At 40.7% G+C, this 24,950-nt stretch overlaps 2 protein-coding genes across 2 annotated transcripts in view; one reads left to right on the forward strand and one right to left on the reverse strand.

Annotated features, from left to right (window-relative positions):
* The window catches only part of Hasp (Hig-anchoring scaffold protein), a 1,448,565-nt gene that overhangs the window by 1,080,938 nt on the left and 342,677 nt on the right, over window positions 1-24,950 (forward strand). The gene's annotated exons all lie outside the window — the stretch shown is intronic.
* Window positions 1-24,950, reverse strand: part of LOC136875390 (uncharacterized) — a 127,357-nt gene that overhangs the window by 31,866 nt on the left and 70,541 nt on the right. Inside the window, exon 6 of the mRNA XM_067148942.2 lies at window positions 17,196-17,385. Within this exon, the coding sequence (XP_067005043.2) occupies window positions 17,196-17,385 (190 nt within the window). The remainder of the gene's footprint in view (window positions 1-17,195; window positions 17,386-24,950) is intronic.

Below are 24,950 nucleotides of genomic sequence, written 5' to 3' on the forward strand. Positions count from 1 at the left end.
TTGCTGAAATTCAAATGGGAATCACTCAAATCTCTTTAGTGGCACGTCCGAGACATTCTTGAGCTGCACGCGCCTGCCCATAACTTGACCGCCCGAGAAATTTTCGTTCAGCTGCAGTGTTCATTTGCGATCGCCCGACATTTTTTTCGGGTATAGTAATATCTTTGGAAAAATGTTTTACAGCCTTCTGAACGGATGGCAGGAGAGTTTTCAGTTGCTTTCGTGGAGCCTTTTGGCCTAAAATTTGCCTTATCTTCTCTCGCCTATAAGTTATACAATCTCTGACTCACCAGCTGACAAGATAAACAGAAATGGCGAGCGCGAAAAGGAAGAAATGTTTGTCTGATGACAAAATAGGGAACTCACCTACATCAAAGATTAATCTCTAAATGATACTGGTAATTCTGATAGTAGCAATAATGATTTTTCGCATGATGACCTGGTATTTCTAATGAATGTGAGGAAGATATTTTGTCGGAAACAATGGTGATGGTAGATGTAGCATATGCATTCGTGTGGAAAAAATGTAATCCTGTAAATACTGAACTATCTAATATAATCCCATTTGCGGATATTCTGGTGTAGGGGTTCTATTACAGTATTCCACACTCATTGCACTCAGCTAACTTTTCATCCTCACTACACCTAAACCACTTCCAAATGTCAGGTGTCTTCCTTTTGGGCATCTGTATATGAAGTTCAAAATTTTAAAAGCGGGATATTAAAGTTACTACCAAACAGTGAAACATCTGTACAATTTCTGTTAGTGCGAAAAATAAGCCAATAACGAAAAAAGAAAACTATCGTTGACTATCGATAGTAGGCAACTGACTATCGATGTCAGACGATTGTGGTCGATAACACTATCGATAGTTTTCCGCCTCTACCTGTGAGTTTCTTTGAGAGTCAATGGGAATGTTCTGTCTCCAGTGACATCGTGAAAATTCTGGATCAAATTACGCGAGCTATAAAAAGGGAGACTAGCCCCGGAGAGTCAGTCAAGTGTTGGACCCGGAGTGACAGTTGGGCTCCGAGATGGAGTCAGTGAGTTGGTGTTTGGCGGCTGGGCTGAGGGCGACAGAAGTGTTGGCTATCGCCAGTGTCCCACCGAGGTCTGAACGAGGAACTGTGGTTGTATTGTCGGAGAGACCAGTGAGTGTGTGACTGGAGGCGAATGAACGAAAGAAGAAAGTTAAATATGTATATATGGAGCCACGCTTCGCTTGAAAGTTTCACCTGGACTACGACACATCAGAAAACTGTGTCACGCCACGCACGCCCATTGAAATTTTGATAGTTCAGAATATCAGATTTCCAGAATTAAAGTCGAAAATTTTCATCGTTATTTATTAATTTATTAAATTGATATTGTACTGCCTTAGAGTGCTGTGTGTGTGTGCTTCTGTTGATTGAGGACCGCCGTGAATCAGCGATTGAAGCAGTTATCGTGAGTGTGAGGATAATTGGACGTGTGTTAATATTCGCTGTACCGAGCTCGATAGCTGCAGTCGCTTAAGTGCGGCCAGTATCCAGTAATAGGGAGATAGTGGGTTCGAACCCCACTATCGGCAGCCCTGAAGATGGTTTTCCGTGGTTTCCCATTTTCACATCAGGCAAATGCTAGGGCTGTACCTTAATTAAGGCCACGGCCGCTTCCTTCCCATTCCTAGGCCATTCCTATCCCATCGTCGCCATAAGACCTATGTGTCGGTGCGACGTATAGCAAATGGAAATTGCAACACCCAGAAGGAGTGGTGCTACATTGCTGCAATTGAACATGCAGGACGAGTGTTCGATTGTGCTTCGATGATTACACTTTCAGATCCCTCTGACCGCAAGTTTGAACAACAATCAATACAGGATGTGCCCACCACGAGCTGCAATACATTGATGAATTCGTCGAGGCATGGAGTCAGTAAGGCCCTAGATCGCTTCCTGAGGAATTGTGGCCCATGCTTGCTGCACTGCACGGGACAGTTTTTCCAGAGTTGTGGGTGGCTGAGGACGGTTGGCCAGTTGTCGATCCATCATGTCCCACACATGCTCAATAGGACTGAGGTCCGGGGATCTGGCGGGCCATTCTAAGGTTGTGATGTCATGGAGAGCTTCTCTGGAGATGCGTGCAGTGTGAACCCGGGTATTATCCTTCTGAAACATCCCATTGACAATGTTCGCCATCATAGGGACAACCACTGGATTGAGTACCCTATCAACGTACTGTCGAGCAGTCATCATGCCCTCAACAAGCACTAATTGTGATTTCACATTAAAGCCAATAGCTCCCCAGACCATACTGCTTGGTGTTGGCCCTGTGTGCCTCTCGACAATCAGATCTGGGCGGCCCCTCTCCCCGGTACATCGGCGCACACGATTCCGGCGATCACTGCGGGCAAGGCAGAAGCGCGATTCATCACTAAAGACGACCCTATGCCATTCGTCGACCCACGTCGATCTTTCTCGACACCAGGCCAGCCTTACACGTCGCTGTTGTGGGGTCAATGGAACACCTTCTGCAGGGACACGGGCTCGTAAGCCAGCTGCACGCAGGCGATTACCAACCGTTTGTTGTGTAACGTGGGGTGCCACAGCTGCTCGAATTTGCGCTGCTGTTGCATGGGGTTCCATCCGGGCCATCTGAATGATGCGGCGATCCTCTCTCACAGTTGTCTGGCGCGCTGGGCCTGTGCCAGGTCTACAAGTGTGGGTACTTTAATTTGACCACTGCTGCCATACACGTTGTACCGTAGGTGCCTGTCGGTCAACACGTGCAGCGATAGTCCTTAGTGATAATCCACCCTCACACAGCCCAATTATCCGAGCCCTCTCGAACGGCGACAGTTGTTGATAGCGTGCTCTTCTCTGTCGTCGAGGCATGTTTGACGGGGAACACTTCACTCCACAGACTGCAAGTCAACTACGCTACACCAGAGTCCGTATACTGGAGTTGATTCCTCCGCGACCAGTCACGTGGGGGCACCTGTAGCAACAATCCAATGGGTCTGAAACTTTGATCGTTTACATACCTACATGGCATCGTTCCATATCTTGGAAATCAACACAAACGACCAATGCCTTCATGGCGTTGCAATTTCCATTTTCATAAGTGTATTAGGTCATCCTGAAATAAATTAGAGTAATGAAACAGATGGAGTTTTATATTCGTAACAATACAAACAGGTATCCCGGTGTTACTTTATTATCATTGTATTATACTTGACACAAACTCTTAAATTTCTTGTGATGTGTTATAAAAACATATTTCATTTCACAATCTCATCTTATTTACGATGTGTTTTTACAAGAATTATTAATAAAAAATTAAAAAAGCCTTATTTTAGCCGATTATTATTTTTAAACCTTTCATTTAGAGATTGTTTCGTGGGGGAACATTGAACTTTCAGGCATGAGTGAGGGGTACACTCTGATATTAGTTTGAGAACCTCTGCGTTAGACTACTGTTACAGAGGAGCTTAGCATCAGTATCGAACTTTACTAAAAATTATCTTAAAAGCTATTTTCATGTCGGGACTGATATAGTGATTGTAAATGTAGGTCAGACTTCAGGTAATAAACGATTCGGGAGATAATGGGTTCGAATCCCACTGTCGGCAGCCCTGAAGATGGTTTTCCGTGATTTCCCTTTTTCACACCAGGCAAAGGCTGGGGCTGTACCTTAATTAAGGCCACGGCCGCTTCCTTCACACTCCTAGCCCTTTTCTATCCCATCGTCGCCATACGATCTATTTGTGTCGGTGCGACGTAAAGAAAATAAACTATTCCGTCAAATAGAACAATTTGTAAATAAACCTGCGAACTCGGATCTTATTTTAGGTAGGTTTGCGAGGCATAGTGATTTCTTCACTTTTCCGTCATCCATGGTGCTTCTCTTCCTCTACCCTATACCCTTATTACTCAATGTACAGAACTCGCCTCTTCCTCATTCATTTGATGTTAATAGAGCCTAAGTTTCAGTTGGTTTACCCCTAAAAGCAAGAGACATTAACCTCCAGTGTTCTGTTGCCCAGTTTCTATTTTAATATCTGATAGTAAAAGCAAAGCCATTCCGTGAAGGTTATAAATGGCCCTGGAGGAGCGTCGTACCTTCGGTATTACGTGGGATTAAGAGGCAGATTACGAGGCGACTCATGGTCAGCGCCACGAGTTCTTTCGGCCATCTTCTTGGCCCTCTAGACGGGGCCACCTTCTCACCGTCAGATGACTTCTGAATTGTTCTTACATAGGCTGAGCGACCTCGAAGCAGCCTTCAAATCCAGATTAAAATCCCTGACTCGGCCGGAAATCAAAGCTGGGGCTTCCGGGTAAGAGCCAGTCTCACTACCCGCAGGTTGCTGAACCGGCAGTTCTATGCCTGGACGCCTCTATCTTCAGGAAATAACCTGGCGCTCATTTCTGACGTAGGATACAAGGAGAGATTCAACTGATAAGTCAATTTTCTGAGAAGTATTAGCCCCTCATAGTACGGCATAAAATTGTTATTGCACTCCAAAGGTTCAGTCGAACAGAAAGCGAACTGCCCGCACGAATGAAATGACCGCAGACCGTCACAACCAACAGAATGCGGACAAGTCAGGGCGAGCTAGTATGAAAGCGATCGCAACCAAGTGCGTACCAACTTTCTTCAATGTCTTCTTTCTTGAACTCGTGTTTCTTTAAAAAAAATCAAACCTCCAGCAGTCCTCCGGCGAATTACTTCTTCTGATCACTTTGCGTAAAGCCAAATGAAAAAGAAAATGAGTGCATGAAATAAATAAGAAACGAGAGAGCTGCCGTGAATTTATTTCATTTGAAGACCTGTTTCTTCACATGTTTCAGATGTATAGCGTCATTTATTTATTTATTTATTTATTTATTTATTTATTTATTTAATTGAAATACGAAAATAGTTATCTTCCACGTTTCCGCCTGCTTCGACATATCGTACAAATGTTCATGACCACGCATTAGATCAATTCATTTCTCTGTGCCTTCTGGAAACATTGTTCGCTATTGCCCGCGCGAACTCTGTAGGAAATTACAAGCGGAACTCTGCCCGCCACGGTCTCGATCGCATCGTCACGTCAGCTCGCCTTCTGTTTGACCCGAATGTTGCAGTATTGCAGGAGAGCGTGCCCGCGTCACGCCGTGCGATCTGACCGCGCGGACAGTTCGCTTTCTGTTTGACTGAACCTTGAGGGCCATGTGCCTCTGAAGAAGTGGATGTCTTATTTCTAAATTTCTCGACCTCCAGACAAGGAATCGAACCCAGGACCTTCAAGATAAATCCAGCACGCCTTTATAGGCAGCCCCTAACTGACACTGGTGAGTTTAACTGGGAGGTGTGGTTAGCGTAATGACTTATCTGTTAGCTTTCCATGTGGACACTCAGGATTCGGATCGCGTGGCGTCAGGGAGTTATCCGGATTTAAGGGGACAAACGATCCACAAACTGAAAATGAGATTTTAGTTTTAAGTTATACTCGGAAACTTGCGGCTTTAATGAGTGGCCATTATATTAATTATTCCGTCGAGACTTATCAATCAGACCTGAAGCTTTGGAAGTTTTCTGTGTATTAATACAATTAAGCATTTAATCTAAGTGAAGTGCGTTCTAGTGATGATAACTGGAGAACATCTAAGGGCAGAAAAAGCAGAAGGAATGAACGAACTAGTTTAAGTATTGAGGAGAGATGATATGAAACACTAAACCTCAGCGTCTTGAGTCAGAGCGTATGGGTTAATGCAGAGGCTTCATTCAGTGTCAGTTAATCGAAAGCAAGTTTATCTAGAATGCAAAATGCTTCCTGTGCAATAGATTTTTTAAATTTGACTGACCACAACTTTTGCACATATATGCTCAGATTCACTATTTGCAATATGCATTTTTAATAACAGTTGGTTACGTTCATAAATATTTTATGTTAAGAAACGAAAAATATAATACATTGCCACATCTTAATAAAAATGTTGCTAAAACATACGGATTGCACTGAAACCAAAAGTAAGCCTCCAGTGTATGCCTGTAACCTACATAACTAAGTTTCAACCGGTTGGCAAGTCATGTCGTCGCACTGTCAATTACTTCGTCACGTTTTGATTTTATTTCATTTGAGGTGCACATTTTTTAAATTTCGCCTCAAGTTTGAAATATGATCTGCCGCGGCGGGTCTATGTTCGCCGTGTTAGCCGGGCTAACGCTTTCTAAAACGAAATATCAAAGAATATGACTACATAATAATATGGCACATAAATTATTTATTTAATACCGTATATTATATTATAACAACATAAAACCTAATACTCTTCCGCATAAATACCACTTAAATTGACGAAAGCTTCGCATCTGTTGCATGGCTCTGTTTGCCGTTTAGCCGAGGCAAACATGAGGAGCTTGAATTCAGTCGGCCCGCGCTTGCGCATTCGATGCACTCGGAAACACTGCGCAGAGCTGAGCATGCTGGCTAATAGGCTCGAGTGTTTACCGGAATCGAGAGGCTAACCTAACAGCGTTCTGTGCTTAACAGTAATCATATGCAGTGTTCAGTGGTCGTGTCTTCTGCTTGCTGTCTTGTTAAAGGGAGATGCAGTTCTGATGGAGGGACGAATGGGGCTGGGTTATTGAGGATGAAATGCAAAGTTCTTTGAAACTCTATCTGTGTTCGCAACTTTTTTCTCAAGATCTTCAAAAAAGAAAAGCTGCATTTCAGGCGTTTACTACTAAGCATTTGCCATCAGTTGCCCCGACCCGCTAGATACATACAGATCGTTTGGTTGAAGTAATATCAGAAGTAAAAAAGGATCTGAAGATATTCTTCAAGTCAGTCATAAACAACACAGAAGAATGGAACTGTAAAACAAGAGCCTGTTCGAGAGATTTATTTGCCACTCTACAAGATTTGGAATATATTTCTCTTTTAAATTTATTCTAATCTGTATTATCTCACTGATTAGTATACCAGGCAAAGTATTCATTGGCATCTTGGGAGAGAGGGTGCGATCAGTCGTTGAGAGGAATTTGGAAGAAAACCAGTGTGATTTCAGACCACAGAGAAGCTGTCAGGATCAGATTTTCAATATACGGCAGGTAATTGAAAAATGCTACGAAAGGAATAGACAGTTGTGTTCGTGTTTCGTGGATCTAGAGAAAGCATATGACAGGGTACCGAGAAAAAAGATGTTCGCTATACTGGGGGACTATGGAATTAAAGGTAGATTATTAAAATCAATCAAAGGCATTTATATTGACAATTGGGCTTCAGTGAGAATTGATGGTAGAATGAGTTCTTGGTTCAGGGTACTTACAGGGGTTAGACAAGGCTGTAATCTTTCACTTTTGCTGTTCGTAGTTTACATGGATCATCTGCTGAAAGGTATAATATCGCAGGGAGGGATTCAGTTAGGTGGAAATGTAGTAAGCAGTCTGGCCTATGCTGACGACTTGGTCTTAATGGCAGATTGTGCCGAAAGCCTGCAGTCTAATATCTTGGAACTTGAAAATGGGTGCAATCAGTATGGTATGAAAATTAGCCTCTCGAAGACTAAATTGATGTCAGTAGGTAAGAAATTCAACAGAATTGAATGTCAGATTGGTGATGCAAAACTAGAACAGGTCGATAATTTCAAGTATTTAGGTTGTGTGTTCTCCCAGGATGGTAATATAGTAAGTGAGATTGAATTAAGGTGTCGTAAAGCTAATGCAGTGAGCTCGCAGATGCGATCAACAATGTTCTGTAAGAGGGAAGTTAGCTCCCGGACGAAACTATCTTTACATCGGTCTATTTCAGACCAACTTTGCTTTACGGTAGCGAAAGCTGGGTGGACTCAGGATATCTTATTCATAAGTTAGAAGTAACAGACATGAAAGTAGCAAGAATGATTGCTGGTACAAACAGGTGGGAACAATGGCAGGATACTCGGAATGAAGAGATAAAGGCTAATTTAGAAATGAACTCGATGGATGAAGCTGTACGCATAAACCGGCTTCGGTGGTGGGGGCATGTGAGGCGAATGTAGGAGGGTAGGTTACCTGGGAGAATAATGGACTCTGTTATAGAGGGTAAGAGAAGTAGAGGTAGACCAAGACGACGATGGTTAGACTCGGTTTCTAACGATTTAAAGATAAGAGGTATAGAACTAAATGAAGCCACAACACTAGTTGCAAATCGAGGATTGTGGCGACATTTAGTAAATTCACAGAGGCTTGCAGACTGAACGCTGAAAGGCATAACAGTCTATAATGATAATGTATGCATGTATGTATGTATGTATGTATGTATGTATGTATGTATGTATGTATGTATGTATGTATGTATGTATGTATGTATTATCTTAAGCAAAAGTCTTGTTCAACATTTTACAAACTAAAATTAATGACATACGATATTGTGCTGCCAGGGTCGAAATTCAAGAGATTTCTGAATGACAAACGTGATAAATTTTATTTGTTTCGGAAGCAGTGCACAAACGAACATTCATCAGTTTCGCCAAACAAAAGTTAGTGTTAAAAGACAGCGAATTTGTGATATGGAAATTGACAAATTTCAGACTGCATTGTGAAGTACTTGATACAATGGTTCGACATATAACGTACCTTTTTTTTTTCGAACTGAATAAGCTGGAATTTCTTTCTCTTTTGGAATTTAACTTGTTTGGAACATACGTGGACTCTTTTCCTGCTCAGCCATTCTAGTCCCTGGTTAAATCATGTGGTGGCTGCTTCAGTGTCCTGGTACTCAAAATCGAGTTGTCGGCCATCTACCCATCAACAAAATTTAAGAAGTCCTACGTACTAGAACTGTATAAATACTCGTATTTAACACGTTCAGGATTAAGTGTGGCATTACCTGAAGTAATCAAACTCTGTTCTATAATTTTGACTATTTCTGCTACTAGCGTCTCTGTCGAACGATCTTTCTCGGCAATAAAGCGGATAAAAACCTATTTAAGAAGTACGCAAGCACAAGAAAGATGATTAAAATTAGCATTAATTTCAATTGAGAAGAACCTCCTGAAAAGCTGTAGGAAGAATCCGGGGTTCCATGATTCTGTTATAGACATTGTTGCTGCCAAAAATTGCCGGATAGAGCTGCGTTACAAGATGTAATATATGCAGATGTACGGAGAGGATTGATTTGTGTATGTTTAAAAATGCATGAATCTATTTGAGCTTTAACACCCATACATTGGTTTATCCATAGTGTGCTGACACTTTGATAAGGGTCACGCGCCATCACTGAATATGACAACACTGTAAAATGAATTTAAAATTGTACTCACCTATTCTCGAGGTCCAAAGTACAGTCTATGTTGTAATTTATCGTTGTTACTGGTTGGAAATGCAATTTCTCTTTTGGTTTTATCCCCGTTTTCTTTATTCCTGTCCCTCCTATTTCTACTTCCTGCATTGTTTAGCAATAAAAGCCGTATATGATCGGCGGACGCACGTTATGAAACTCATGTTACAATCAATTGTGGTAACATTCTGTCGGGATTTAAGTTCACACACGTTCTAAATTCGGTACTTAAATCCATAAATTAGGGAGTACATTGACGAATCAAAATAGTTAGACAGAATATAATCGAAGAATTGAAAACATTCAGAAACTTTGGTAGCTCTGTTGAAGCATCTTCTGTTACTGGTATAATAATTTCGTGTGGCTATTTCTAGCCGAGTGCAGCCCTTGTAAGGCAGACCCTCCGATGAGGTTGGGCGGCATCTGCCATGTGTAGGAAACTGCATGTTATTGTGGTGGAGTATAGTGTTATGTGTGGTGTGTGAGTTGCAGGAATGTTGGGGACAGCACAAACACCCAGTCCCCGGGCCACTAGAATTAACCAATGAAGGTTAAAATCCCCGACCCGGCCGGGAATCGAACCCGGGACCCTCTGAACCGAAGGCCAGTACGCTGACAATTCAGCCAACGAGTCGGACCTGTTACTGGTAATGGGAATAAACAAAAACTAGAAATTTTGCTTCGGATCTTCTGATTTAATATTTTATTCTCTATAATTTTACCAAAAGTAAATTTGTCCTAAGTTAAACTTATGTCCTTTCAATTTACGCATTGGGAGCACTACTTTATGGCAGCTTTGTCTGCCGTTATTTTGAAATGGATAATAACTCATATATCACGTAGTAAACTCGTGGCGCCACTAATGCATGCGTAAGTGACGCTAATATCACAATCACAAGACATAGAATAGCATATCTTTATGCGAGCAGAGTTGCTACATCAAGCATAAATCATCAAAGTGAAGTTAAATTCACAGTATACCCTAAGGTTTAAGTGCGACCAAATGAACAGTATAGTTTTTAAAATTTTGGTAATTGAGCAAATTGTTTATTAAAAGCGCTATATTTTCGAAAATATTAGTTTAGGCAAAAGTGACAAGCATTCTTAACTAGAGCCATATTAATAAACCGCTAAAATGTTGTATAAAATTGGACCAAAATTACAGATAATAGTTATTTTGGAACATGTGCCCGTTAAATCTCTGGCTGAAAATCCAAATTCATACATGGTGACTCAACCGACCTCATAAATACATGGGGTAATTCAATGAAAATGAAATATTAATTCTTGGCGCACTGGCTTATCTTTATGGTTAATGACATTTCTGACGTCACAGTTCCTATCTAGTGTCAACATTTGAACTTAAAATCACAGCATGTATTGAAAACAAAATCTCTTATGTTTCACAGTAGTCTTCAGAAATTAGGTTCTTACCTGATGGATAATATGATGTACTACGTTGGTGAACTGCCGTGGACGGAAGACGTTCCTTTTTATATACTACCGACAACCTGTCGTTATCTGGTGGGTGTTCCCCAAGCTCTATCCCGGTTGTAGGCGGGACTAATATAATTCTACGGAGCGAGCTTATGAAGTGATAAGAGTCGCGTGAGGTGTAAGTGTCAGCTTAGGAGGTGATGAGTTCAAACCACATTGTAGCAAGACTAGGTTCCTTTTTTTCTTTTCTTTTCTTTTCTTTCATTTCACACAAGGTAAATATGGTGATTATGTCCAACCCCAGTGGCATCGAAATCTACCTGTGTAGTAAATGTGTAGTGGAAAGGTGCCAGCGCAGTCGTGCAGGTTAAGTGTTTTCCAGCAAAGATTTCCCACTATTTGACAAAAGAGGATGGTTAAAGTAAAATATTTCAAAACAGCTCGTAACTATTTTTTTTTTTTTTTTTTGGAGGGAAGCAGGGGAATACCAAATAATTAAACAAATTATACTGCTGACAATTTTCAACGAAATTGTAGCAATTTATATGAGTGGTAGTGGTTATTATTAAGAGGAAGAACAACTAGGCAACCATCCTCTACATAACACTAATCAGAGAGAAAAATGGAAGGGATCCGACACTTCGAAAAATGAAGATATCGGCCAAAGGAAGACAAGGACCACGAAGGGCGTGAAAATTAAAGACTCCCTAGCCCTCGGGAACCTAATAGCGTCGGAGTCGGAAAAGAACAAGAGTTAACCAAGGAAGATCGGATAGGAGAGATGAAAGAGAGGAGCATGGCACAAGTAAGTGGAAGCAATGTCAGAACTGAGCTAAGGGCCCCGTGGTCGCCAACCCACGCCCCAAAGTTCAGAGCCCCTGGGGCGCAATTTATGTGAAAGCTATTTAATCAAATGTTCTTTTTCTCAACATAACACGTGAATGCAACATTTTAAAACAGTTGTTCTCCCTCACATGTGGGCATCACAATTTGCACAGCTAGTTTCGGTTCTACTTAATCTATATTTTCTAGGCCTGGCACTTGCTGGCCTAACACAGCAACAGAGAGAATAGAAACACACTCATCAAAACCCGCACAATCATTGCAGTCCGTGTTGACATGACAAAAGTGACTGGTTAGCGCGACATATAGTTTTTGAGCTAACACGCAGGTCTAGTGAGGAAGGATTAGAACGAAATCAAACTGCTTATGAAATAGTAATTCTTAGAAAGCCTCTCAACTTGCAAACGATTTACATTTCCAGTGTAAATTACACAGGGAGTAGATGCACACTGAGGTCCACAAACAAGCAAAATCCGCCATTCACGAGCTTCCAGTGGCCTTAGGTCGTGGTCAGTGGCGGAGGAGGTATTTCTCCCTAGTCTGCAGCTGCAGTGAACTTGCTGAATTTAGGTATAGGGTGTTGGAATATATCATTCTAGTGTACAGTATTGACAGTTCTGTGTTTATATATCATAAATTTACAAGAATGTAGTGGTACATAGGTCTGTAAACTGTACCATCTTGTTCTTCCCAATTATTTGCAATCCGCACTCTATGTGGATTAAGCCCAACTTCCCAAACGCCAATCCTTTGTGGAGGGATATATTCACTATTGCTTTTTTATGTGGTGGTTGGTAGTGCGATGTAGTGTGTGTAACACTCAGTCCCCGTGCTAGCAGAATTAACCAGACATGTCGCTTTATTCTGGATAAGTCTTGCTGGTTTTTTTCCTCCTCTCGTGGTCATCTTAATTAAAATCTATATACGAATTGGACGAAATAATAATACTACAATTGGATTCCATTGTCAGACGCGGTAGTGAAAGGCCGTAGATGGTGATAAAGTATTACTTAGCATAATAGAAATATTTTTGTGTGATTGATCCGGTTAGTGGAGTAAACATTTTGTGTTGATGATTGTCGGCAGTAATCAAGATTAGTAATGACTTTTTTAAATTTTACGTTAAGTAGTTCTGTTGATGTTCGGTAGATTGCGTACTTTAGGTTACGTATTTTAGGTTTATTACAGATAATAAACCTGGTTTGGGCGAAATACTGTGCTTTGTTTTTCCAGTTTAAATATCCATAGTTTTGTTGGTAGGATACTTATTAAGATAGGTTATTATGGAATTGCTCCTTCTGCACTTTCTACATTTATATTCGTGCAGATACTTGACACGATATTACATATAGAAATTTAAAAAACGACTAGGTAAACAATCGATAGGGAAACTGCCACCTATAAAACAGCCCTAAATGCAGATAATTGTGATTTTGGTAGTGGTGGTGGTGGATTTTTTTGCAAGTGGCTTTACGTCGCACCGACACAGATAGATCTTATGGCGACAATGGGACAGGAAAGTGCTAGGACTGGGAAGGAAGCGGCCGTGGCCTTAATTAAGATACAACCTCAGCATTTGCCTGGTGTGAAAATGGGAAACCACGGAAAACCATCTTCAGGGCTGTCGACAGTGGCGTTCGAACCCACTATCTCCCGAATACTGGATACTGGCCGCACTTAAGCGACTACAGCTCTATCGAGCTCGGTGGTGGTGGTGGTGGTGGTGATTATTTTTAAGACGAAGTACATTTAGACAACCATCCTCTATCTAACACTAATCAGAGAGAAAAATGGAAGGGATCCGACACTTCGGAAAATGAAGGTATCGGCGGAAGTAAGACAAAGGCCACGAAGGGCGTGAACACGAAAGACTCCCTAGGCCTCGCAATCTAATACTGTCGGTGTCGAAAAAGAACAACAGCTGACCAAGGGAGATCGGATAGGATAGATGAAAGTGAAGAGCCTGGCACAAGTAAGTATAAGCAATGCCAGGACTCAGGTGAGGGTCCCGTAGTTGCCAACGCACGCTTCCACGTTGAGAGCCCCTGGGCCCTCAATATTTATTTATTTATTTACTTATTTATTTATTTATTTATTTATTTATTTATTTATTTATTTATTTATTTATTTATTTATTTATTTATTGAAGTTATTGGTAATCCTATAAACCAGGTTATTAAATGCTGTGTATTATTCGAGTATGCCACGTGATGTTATCATTATACATTTAAAATCCCCAGAAAAATAATACAGTAGTACTCAACTTCACCGCAAAATAGGCCAGTGGTTGTTTATTTTCACAGTATTGCTTATTTTCACATTCTGGCTGGGCCTTTCTGAACGACGTGGTGAGGGACCTCCATCAAGATCGACGGACAGTCTGGACAGAAGCAACGGCTTCCACAGCACAGATCAGGCCTGATGTGACGCCAAGAGTATCCAGCAAGGACCATTGGGAAACGTACACAGGCCTCTTGTAATTAAAAATAGTTCATCAGTGAAGTTGTAAATATTTAACAAATATAAAAACATTCGAGAGTTTCATACAGGTAGAGGTAGTTATTTAATGTGCGGTAACAATTTTGGAGATAGTGGTACCAATACTTCAGTTAGAGTAATTACCTATATGCCTATATGGCATGTTTCAATGAGACCGTGAAACATTATACAAATTAAAAACGGTGCTTGGAGGAAGTGAGGAGACTATATCCAACGGGCTGTTATTCATTGGAATCAATAGGAGTTTGCCTTCAAGTAGAAAAACTGTGTTCATTTCATCTTGTGGCAAACACAGTGAGCAATGTTTCGGTAGTTTCAGCATCATTTCACGTTGAGGCCATAACCGTCTGCCTTTAAGTCACGCACATGGACTACACTCAAAGACAGAACCTGCTGCCATCTCTAAATACAAATAGTGTTATTGGAGCCGACATTAATCCTCAATGTAGATGTGGAATATGAATGTTATACAGGGTTATTCTAAATGATTGTCGGGGTTACGAAAATTCATAACTCTCAGTGCAATTTTCGCAGGAATATGAATCTTGTCTTATTGTGTACTGTAACTCATAAAGTTATTTTGACATACAATACAAATGCTCGATATGTGCGCCTTGTGTCACTCTACACACATCTACTTGATAGTCCATCTCTTCCCACACACGAGTCAACATAGCAGCGGTGATGCTTTCGAAGGCGGCTTGGATGCGCTGCTTCACTTCCTGAATATCCACCGGTAGAGGAGGAACAAATACCTGATCTTTAACATATCCCCACAGGAAGAAATCGCATGGTGTAAGATCTGATGAGCGTGGTGGAAAGGGTAAGAGCATCAGATCACCTTCCGTCCCATCCATCGTTGTGGGAGTTCTTGACGCAGTTGTAGGCGATATGGTTTTTACCTTTAGGCGCATTCGTAACACACGCCATACTGTGGTTTGAGGAACTTGCAGTTCCCTGCTACATCTCCTCATTGACTTCTTAGGACTACGGACATAAACGCCCCTAGGATTCACATCCGCTTCTGACACAGCGGGACGCACACTGCTTTTCCCTTTGCACAAACAACCTGTATCCACAAATTGTGCGTACCATCACCGAATAGAGTTGTCGGAAGGAGGCTCCTTCCCGTATTTTGTCCGAAAATGGCGCTGGACTCTGGTAACGGATCGGTGTTGATGAAATTCAAAAGTACAAAAAGCTTTCTCCTTATCGCTAACCGCCATTTTGTTAAACACTGCTATTACTGCCATCTGGTGGTAACTTATGTACTACAGTTGATGCAAAACAAAACTTTGAGAGTTTGTCTGACCGTTAATGCAACAATAAAAATGGTACGTTTTCCACGTTTTCAAAAAAAAAAAAAAAAAAAAAAAAAAAACCACGAAACCCCGACAATCATTTAGAATAACCCTGTATATTATGGAGTAATTTCCAATCTGGCCAGAGACCTGTGTACCCATAGTCGTGCTAGGAGCAGCGTTTCACAATGGTCCTTGCTGGATACTTCTGGTGTCACATCAGGTCTGATCTGTGCTGTGGAAGCCGCTGCTGCTGTTACTCAGACTGTGCGTTGGTCTTGACGGAGATCTCTCAGCTGCGGGCGTTCAGAAAGGCCTAGAGTCCGGAAATAAGCACTACTGTGAAAATAATCGACCATGGTAAACCATCATCAGGATTTTCGTTGCTGGGGTGCGAGTAACTGCGCGTAAGCATCGATCTAAAGAACATTTACCACGTTGCCCATAGTACTGATGGCATGCATGGCTGAGTTTCAGTCGCTTATTGGACTTCAGCTGAGCGATGATGTGTTGGAAAAAGACGAGCATCCTGGCTGGGAAACATTCAACACTGGACGGATATACGAAACCCTCAACTTATAGAAAACAGAGACAAATACGCCAGACTGATAGACAACGTCAGAAGCATCCGGTATGGCACATTCAAGAAGAAGAAGAGTAAACATATTTATTGATTTCTTTTAAGTTTTTTTTTTTTACAAGTTGCTTTACGTCGCACCGTCACAGATAGGTTTTATGGCGACGATGGGATAGGAAAGGGCTAGGAGTTGGAAGAAAGGGGCCGTGGCCTTAATTAAGGTACAGCCCCAGCATTTGCCTGGCGTGAAAATGCAAAACCTACGGAAAACCATCTTCAGGGCTGTCAACAGTGGAGTTCGAACCCACTATCTTCCGAATGCAAGCTCACAGCTGCGCACCCCTAACCGCACAGCCAACTCACTCGGTATATTTATTTAGGTATATGTATCTACTTATTTAATTTATTTATGCGATTAGTTATTGATTGGCTGGTTGATTTATTTAAGGAAAGTTGGGTGAATATAAAAGCAACTTTGATATATTTGTTCATATACCGTAAACAAATATTTAGATAAGAAAGGTTAATATGAGCTTAATTGCCAGTCAGAAGTGTAATGATACAAATGATATATGTAGGTTGTCCGTCTTCAGAAAATTGTTCGGAAGACGGAAAAAGTGATACTCCAGTTCATTTACAGGTCATTCTTTATTACTATTTTATGAACTGTTTTGATTGCTTTGGCTAACGTGAAACATGATATTCGCGAGTTGTGTGAGAACTGTAGTTTTCAGGTGCTGCAATACACGTATTCTTTTTTCTGGCTGCTCCTGGTGAAATGCCAACATTTATGAATATGAATATCTGCCTCATCTTCAGAAATGCTTCAGTTACTTACTTTCTTGCCAAATTGAGAAAGTTTGCTTTCTACGCCGGATGCGTGCTTGAAAATATCCTGTTAAAATGGAATAGGAATTTTACACGACGCTTTGCTATTTAAATCATTAAACATGTGTATAACGACTTTACGTATTTTTTTATATAGTACCCTACTGGACAACTTCATATTCGTACTTCTGTTTATTCTCTTTTCTGTGTCTCCTGGATTTTTCTGAGGTTTACCTTAAGATCATTTTGTTTATTATCATGATTTTCCTAATTTTGTGAAGGATAATACCTTATTTATGGGTACTGACGTCCTGGTGATTCATTACTTTGCTTTATGAGAAATCCCACACGTCTTCTGTAATAACTTCAAAGTATTCAGTTGCAAGAATCTCATATCATTTTTTGGGCTTGTTCAAGGACTTAACGTTCTCATCGTTTTGGGCCTCTACCGTATCAGTAGCCAACTCTGCATGCTGGATGTTAGCAGAAGCGTCTAGATCTATTTCTGCTGAATTGTCTCCAGTGCTATCTTCGAGCGTACGTATATCTCTATCACTCCCACTGGACAGAGAACTGCCAGTGGACCTATCAACGTCATCAACTAAGACATCTGGAAGTTCAGAAAAGAAAACTCCGTATCGTTGAGTCAGTCTTCTACTTCTCTCCCTTGGATCCGCTTTGACTGTGGGTGTATTTGCTTCCGCCATTGATTTACATATTTTCTGACAAATTAGACAATACTCAACTTGAACTGAGTGATCTATTTACTACGGACGTAGTAGTAAGTAAAACAGAGCATATGATTAACATGACACTGCGATCTGCTAGGTTATGTGTCAGTTGCAATGACCAATTAATTAAGTCAATTCTTCAAATTTCACAAGAAATGCAGTACCGTAATGCAAAAAAAAATTATATTGACACACAGAGAATCTAACTAGGTTTCCAATAAGAAATAAGTTCAAATTTGGTAACAGAAAATAATGAGAATGTATAATCCGTAACCATGTAAACAACCTAACGTAAATACCAAAACCACCGCCGTCTCGATCATAATATACTCCATGCCCTATGAAACTGGTCAACGAGCTAGAATAACATAGAGAGGCGGAAGCGCTGCCTGGCTGAAGCTAATTGAAAGAACGCCCGCCATATTTTCAGTGGTCACATCAGCAAGGAGGCGTGGCTGCCGACTGACGAAAAATATTGAAAATACCCATTATGGAATAACTGGTGCAAAAGTAAACACCGTTAGCCGAAAGATTAGAGCATTAATAATCATAGAGTGCGAATAGCGCCGCTTCATCCATGTTGCAGCGCGAGGCCAACATTACGATGCGCTGATTTGGGAAAGGATATAATGAGAATTGTCATACAGTGACATACGAACAGGCCACGAAATCGGAACAAGAGTGTTGCCCTGCTTGGCTGTTGTAGCACAGCGTAAATTTCAATAATAATAATAATTATTATAATTATAATATATAATATATAATATATAATATATAATTATAATAATAATAATAATAATAATAATAATAATAATATAACTTTTTTGTTTTGGTTTCTACATTACAATTTAGTAACTTGGTAACAATAAAACAGAAGGAATATTTACACATAAGCAACTGCGATTGCATTTCCTTGTGCCTTGAGCAAATCCTCCTCACTACAAGAATCAGGGCAACGCGGGCATTATCACAGATGCTTGGTAGTCGGCACCTCTCCGCATTCACATAGTGATGACTGATGACACTGATGACACATCCAAATATCCCCATTTCACTAAGTTGTCCTTAGACTTTCCACCACCTGTTCTCAACCTGTTCAGTGATCCGATATGTGATCCAGTCCAAGTTGTGTCCGGTTGGTAAACATTCAGCTGGTTTTGTCCATGTTTGAAGATGACTTCTTCTGGCTGCCCACAATTTTTCTTTGGCTTTCTTCGGAGATGTGTTTAGTGAAGATGTTGATTGTAGGAAGCTCCTCCTAGATTTCAATCTAGGCTTTGGTGGAGTGTGTCTGTGTAGTGGATGTAGCTCATTTTCTTCAACTTTTTTCCTTTCGGCATTTGCGGATACTTCCCGGCGTATATCAGGAGAAGCAATTCCTGACATACAATACAGTTTGTCAACTGGAGTTGGCTTCAAACGTCCAGTAATTAGTCTCGCAGTTTCATTAAATGCCACACCTACTTGCTTTGTATTGGCGGAAGCAATTGTAGAGATAATAATAAGAAGAAGAATAAGTTATTGATTTTACGTCCCACTAATTACTTTTACGGTTTTCGGGGACACCGAGGTGCCGGAATTTTGTCCCGCAAGAGTTATTTTATGTGCCAGTAAATCGACCGACACGAGGCTGACTTATTTGAGCACCTTAAATACCGTTTGAGTTACTCGGTCTGTCCGGAAATTACAATAAAAACCGTGAATATGACGGAAATACTTAAAACGAAAGGGACCTAGGATAGGTTACAACGTCATTCTGGTCATGATTTTTAACGTATTGTATCCCCATGGTGTACCACTATTGTTATTTATCTTAATGCAGAGGACATATAATTTTTTCCCCATTACCGCATCATACCGTACTGGGATTACTAGCTGAAAGGTAATCTTGAAATTGGTCCATTATGAAGGCCTGTTTCGGTCAAACGTACACCAGTATGATAAATGCAGTATTTAACTATTGTTTGTGAAATTTACGAAGTGTTTATTGTAGATGGAGATCATTTGTTCTCGCGGCAACTCGCTTTGTTTTGACGGCTCAAAGCATGTCTGCCCTTTATGAACTTGACTCCGCATGGAGCGCTGATGTCCGTCATATAGCCCCTCACTCTTATTCTTGCCGTTGCCTACGAGATGTACAAGGCCGGGACATAGCTACTAATTTGTCGCTGAAAAAGCGGCCCGACCGCGTTCACAGTTTGGCCGCTAGATGTCAGGTTTCTGTTCTATTCTTGGCGGACTTTAACATTGTGATATGCGGAGTAATTGTGATGCTGTGTTGATTTTGTGCAATTTATTGTGAATATTGTTTGTGTCGGTGAGTGTCTGTGAGGTTGAGAAGAAGGTACATGTTGTGTACCTCTCTATTTCGGATGACACTAAAAAAGCATGAAAATTGACGTTCCATAGTTTCCCTTCTGAGTGCGGTTTAAGGGAGAAATGGAAGCAAACTATTTCTAGGCAAAGTGATATAGTAGGATCTCTTTAAGTACCTAGCAATTCTTCTCACAAAACAGATTTCAGTGTAAGCACATCAATCAAATTTCCTTCTGTCTTCATTGTGTATCCTGTTCACAAACAGGAAAAGGTCAAAAGCACGAAGCGTCCAGCTCCCAAAAATGATGTATTGCCATCAAAATTTAGTAAAAGTTCCGATTCAGATAACGATGAACATACCATATCTTCATGCGTCAGCCACAAACGAAAAAGGAGTACAAGTCTCGTTTCTATATCAAGGAAAGTCTACGAGTATCTCTGTTAAATCTAAAAAAATATACGGATGAGAAAATTAAATACCAGATTACGAAAAATAACCTGTAAATTGAGAAGTAGGATACGGGTAATGAAATCAGAAAAAAAGTTTTACGGTATCTGAACTTGACCAAAAAGCAAACTAAATTGAAAAGCATGCTAAAATTGGTCATTTAGGAGCTTTATTCCTGTTAGAACGAATTTAATTTTCTTCTTCTTTCTTCATCCGTTTACCCTCCAGGGTCGGTTTTTCCCTCGGACTCAACGAGTCCACCTCTACAACTCAAGGGTAGTGTCCTGGAGCACCAGACTTTGGGTCGGGGGATACAGCTGAGGAGTATGACCAGTACCTCGCCCAGGCAGCCTCACCTGCTATGCTGAACAGGAGCCTTGTGGAGGGATGGAAAGATTGGAAAGGACAGGCAGGGAAGAGGGAAGGAAGCGGCCGTGGCCTTAATCGTGGGAATCGAACCCACCTCTACCCCGTTGACCTCCCGAGGCTGAGTGGACCCCGTTCCAGCCCTCGTACCACTTTTGAAATTTCGTGGCAGGGCCGGGAATCGAATCCAGACCTCAGGGGGTGACAGCTAATCACACTAACCACTACACCACAGAGGCGAACACAAATTTAATTTTACGGGAAGAAAAACGAGAAATACGGTGAAACGACGCTAAATATTTGCGTACCGGGCATAACATCGCTCACCAAACAGCGGCTTCAATATGAACGTCAAAATATCAGATGTGCGGAGGAAAAGATTGGATCGCTGATAATTGGATAAAGGGCGATTAAACCCAAAGTTATTTATGACCGCAGTCTCGATCCGCTTATCTGATACTCTGAGGCACAATTAAAGGAATCGGTAAGAAGTGACAAACTCGCTATCAGATTTCTCTGGTTCTTTCGTGAACTACTTATTTCGTTTAAGCATATTGTAAGAAATACGTTGTAGAAAATAAGTCAAACAATTGCTCTTGGTCTATCTTTGATCTCATATCTGTTTGCTGCCTTCTGAAATTACTAGTTTTAATGAATTTTTATAGTTTTTCATATTCGAACGTGTTGTAATGAGAGGGCGAGACAGAACAGTAAAGAGAACTCTAGCGGCACTTGCCGGAAGTATCTCAAGTACGAGTCTAGTGTGCTGTATCAGCGCCTCAGAGGCGCTGGCTGTATTTCCCGGCCTTGTGTATCTCGTAGGCAACGTTCTAGCTCGTTGGTTTTGGTGTATCATGGCCGACTGGATCCCTCGCTGCGCTCCGCTACCTACAGCGACGCATCAAGTCGGCCGTGGATGTATAGCCGTGTTTCATAAATTCGCCGCGAGATGGTAGATAGTACCGCACAACGTTTAACATGATGCCATAGTCAAGCCATTGGTGGTATTTTTTGTTTTGAGATGAATTACAATTAGCGTAACCATCCTCATAGTCGAATCCGTCGTCCATACACATTGCAAGTGTATTAAACGATATGTGGTTGTGATTTTGGAATATTTCTTCAATCTAGAGTTGGCAAATAAGCTGCATTGTTTTGTCGTGAATGGTCTGTCAAAGAGATTTACGGTACTATTCCTGCTGGCTAATTCTTTGTTACGAATTTGCAGGGATCTGAGCTTTATAACTTGTTTAGTCACGTAATTAAGGTCGTCCACGCGTTACTAATTTTGATAGACAATCGTAGAACTTCTTGTATCCATGTATAGCCATTTTCGCAATGGGATATTGAAAAGCAGTGTGTCGCACCCTTGTGGTAAAGAGCGTCAACTCTTCTTTAGTTTTGGCTATTGTCATGTGAACATGAATGTCAGGTCACAGTTTCTGCAAAGGGATATGTCAGACGGCGATGGCATAATAATTTCTGCCGATTACTTGAAAGAAGTACAACACATGCATTACAGAGAAACCTGATAACAAAACCCATTCAATATCTTACTAGAAAACACGTCAAACCTACCTCCTTTTTAGATGAATGTTTTGTGTACTGTAAAGATTTTTCTGTCCACCTGTCACTGCAACGATTAAATATTCATAAAAAAAAAAAAAAAAACTATTCTCGGTTCGTGGCAGAAATTGATTTTTCCCTGCCGAACACAACAATTAATCCCATAAAATTTACTTACAATTCTTTTACGATTCATAACATCAGTGAAAGGAGTCAGTATGCACAACAAAATAAAACAGATTGCATGCATTTTCATTCTGGAGACAGTGAAAGATTACAGAGGCTACAAGACGACTTTGCCAAGTACATCAATACGATTCAAATTGAATCGGTCATTTCGAAAAGGGCACATGCCCACAAAAGTAAATTTTACAGAAGAGACAAAAACGTTAATAAATGGTGAATGAGTGAAAGTACCAACAAAAAAAGTGAATAAATGGTGAATAAGTGAAAGTACCAACGCCGCATTTTGGCAATGCATATAACAGGTAAAGGGCCTTTTATTCCCATAATACGGATTTCATATTACATCCCTAAAGGACAAAAATTCAAATTTTGTTTCCTGGAGATGTGCCCTTTTCCAAGGGAATGTTGTTAGAAATTAAACACCCATTTTTCATCCCTGTCTCTTTAATTTTGTTTTAAATTACATTTTATCATTACATTGTCTCCTTTTAGTCAACCTGTAGCACTTAGAAATCGGAGAATTACAAAAATATCCCAAACAATGCACATAAATCGTTCTGATAAACAAAACCAGTAATATTGTTCAATACATCTTATAAGGTATTATATATTTTTCACTACAGATGTTCCTACTGGCGGGAACTAACACAGCGCGCTGACAGGGCTCGATACGATCCTTTCGAAAAGGACATGCAGTGGGATATGTGACCTTCTCGAATGTAATGAAAAATTTGTCAGATTCCGTCCTCCATACGTAGAAGTCTTAGACGTGTCTTTTTCGCGTGGATCAATGCCTCTACATTTCAACTACAGGAATATGAGAAAACATGCATTTGGAAAAAAAAAAAAGTGACATGTGCCCTTTTCCAAATGACCAATTCAATTGAATCAAAGTGGCTCAGTACCCACAACTTTGATACCTCTACAGGAAATCAGTTATGTCTTAACAAAGCACTGATTATTATTATTATTATTATTATTATTATTATTATTATTATTATTATTATTATTATTATTATCATTATTATTATTATGCACAGATTTATCACAATTGGGAAATATCCCAGTGGCAATGATCACTTACAGTACCTACGAACAAAGTAAACTTAAAATAAACTTAGCATTACAGCTCCGACATATACAAATTCACACGTACCGTACCTTAAGTATTTCAACATTTTTACATTAACTATTATTTTACCATTGTAATTACAACACGTTCGTATACAAATCCACACATACCTTCAATAATTCAGATGCCTTAATACCTTAATTCTATGATTTATAGTCGATTGAGCGTTACATTAAAATATGACACCGTCATATACAAATTTACACGCAATTTACAGAATACTGAAGTCTACTCTTGAAGCATTTTACATTTTTGGAAAAAGGCTCTAAGACAGCTACATGTAATGAATTCTAATCATCAGTTCTTCCATTTACGAATGAATATTTACAATAGTTAGTTTTCTGCGAGCTACCTTTTATTTTATACGGATGATCTGTCCTACTTATGTAACACGGCTTTTCTAGTCGATTGTTCATCTCTCCCCTTGCTGGCTTATTCTAATAGGCATTATACATGGTACATAACCGTATTCTAGTCTCTAGCATCTCCCACCCAAGTTTTTCTATCATACTTGTCACACTACTTCTAGGGTTGAAATCATTCAGCACAAATCTTGCAGCCTGCAGGAGTCTTCGGAACTGCTGTCACCTACTGAACAAATTCATGCAAACTCTCAAAGTTTCCTTGAAGTATGACACACTTAACCATCAAAACCTGTTCAGTGAAATTATGTTAGCAAAGTTTGTCTGGTCGTTACTGGCTAATATTGCACGGAAAAAACTCAGAAGACAAATCAGTGGGTGTGTCAGTCCAAACCATCATCCAGGAAAGCTTTGAAATTCTGACAGTAGTATAATTTTGGACAGTTCGGCCACTACCACCTCCACCTGCCCCTGGGAGAGGCCTGCTCCACACGGAATGTGCTGATTAAGAGTACGTGCTTAACGTCACATGACCACACTTGAAAAGTAGGGCGGTTGGCTAAGAGCGTGCTCTTAACCTCACATGACTTTACGCCGGCGACGTGTTCAGGCTTAACCTTATAGACCTCGAGTACGATCCTAGGCCTAAGGGCGTTAACCTTACAGACCCAAGTTCGATGACCAAGAGTTTAAGCTTAACATAACAGCAAACGTGATTATGAGTAAGAGTACAATCTTAACCTATCAGGCATGACGTGCCTAGGCTTAACCTCACAGATCCCGGGTTTACCAAGGCTTAAGGGCGTTAAACCTACAGACCTTAGTTCGATGCTCAGGCTAACCACATAACAGTGCAGGCTTAACCTTACACGATGTTAACGGCTAAGAGTGTAGGCTTAGCGTTACGCTGACGAGGCGTTAACCTAACCGGTTGCCCTTCTCTACACTCTGGCTAAAAGTGCAGGCTTAATCTTCCGTTAACCTAACTTAACCTTCCCGACTTGGAGCTGAAATTGGAACAAGATGGCGGCTACACATTGCACTGATAGGACTAGGAAGATGGCGAAA

This window comes from Anabrus simplex, chromosome 6 (genome assembly GCF_040414725.1).
Source record: "Anabrus simplex isolate iqAnaSimp1 chromosome 6, ASM4041472v1, whole genome shotgun sequence".
In the NCBI taxonomy this organism is placed as follows: domain Eukaryota; kingdom Metazoa; phylum Arthropoda; class Insecta; order Orthoptera; family Tettigoniidae; genus Anabrus; species Anabrus simplex.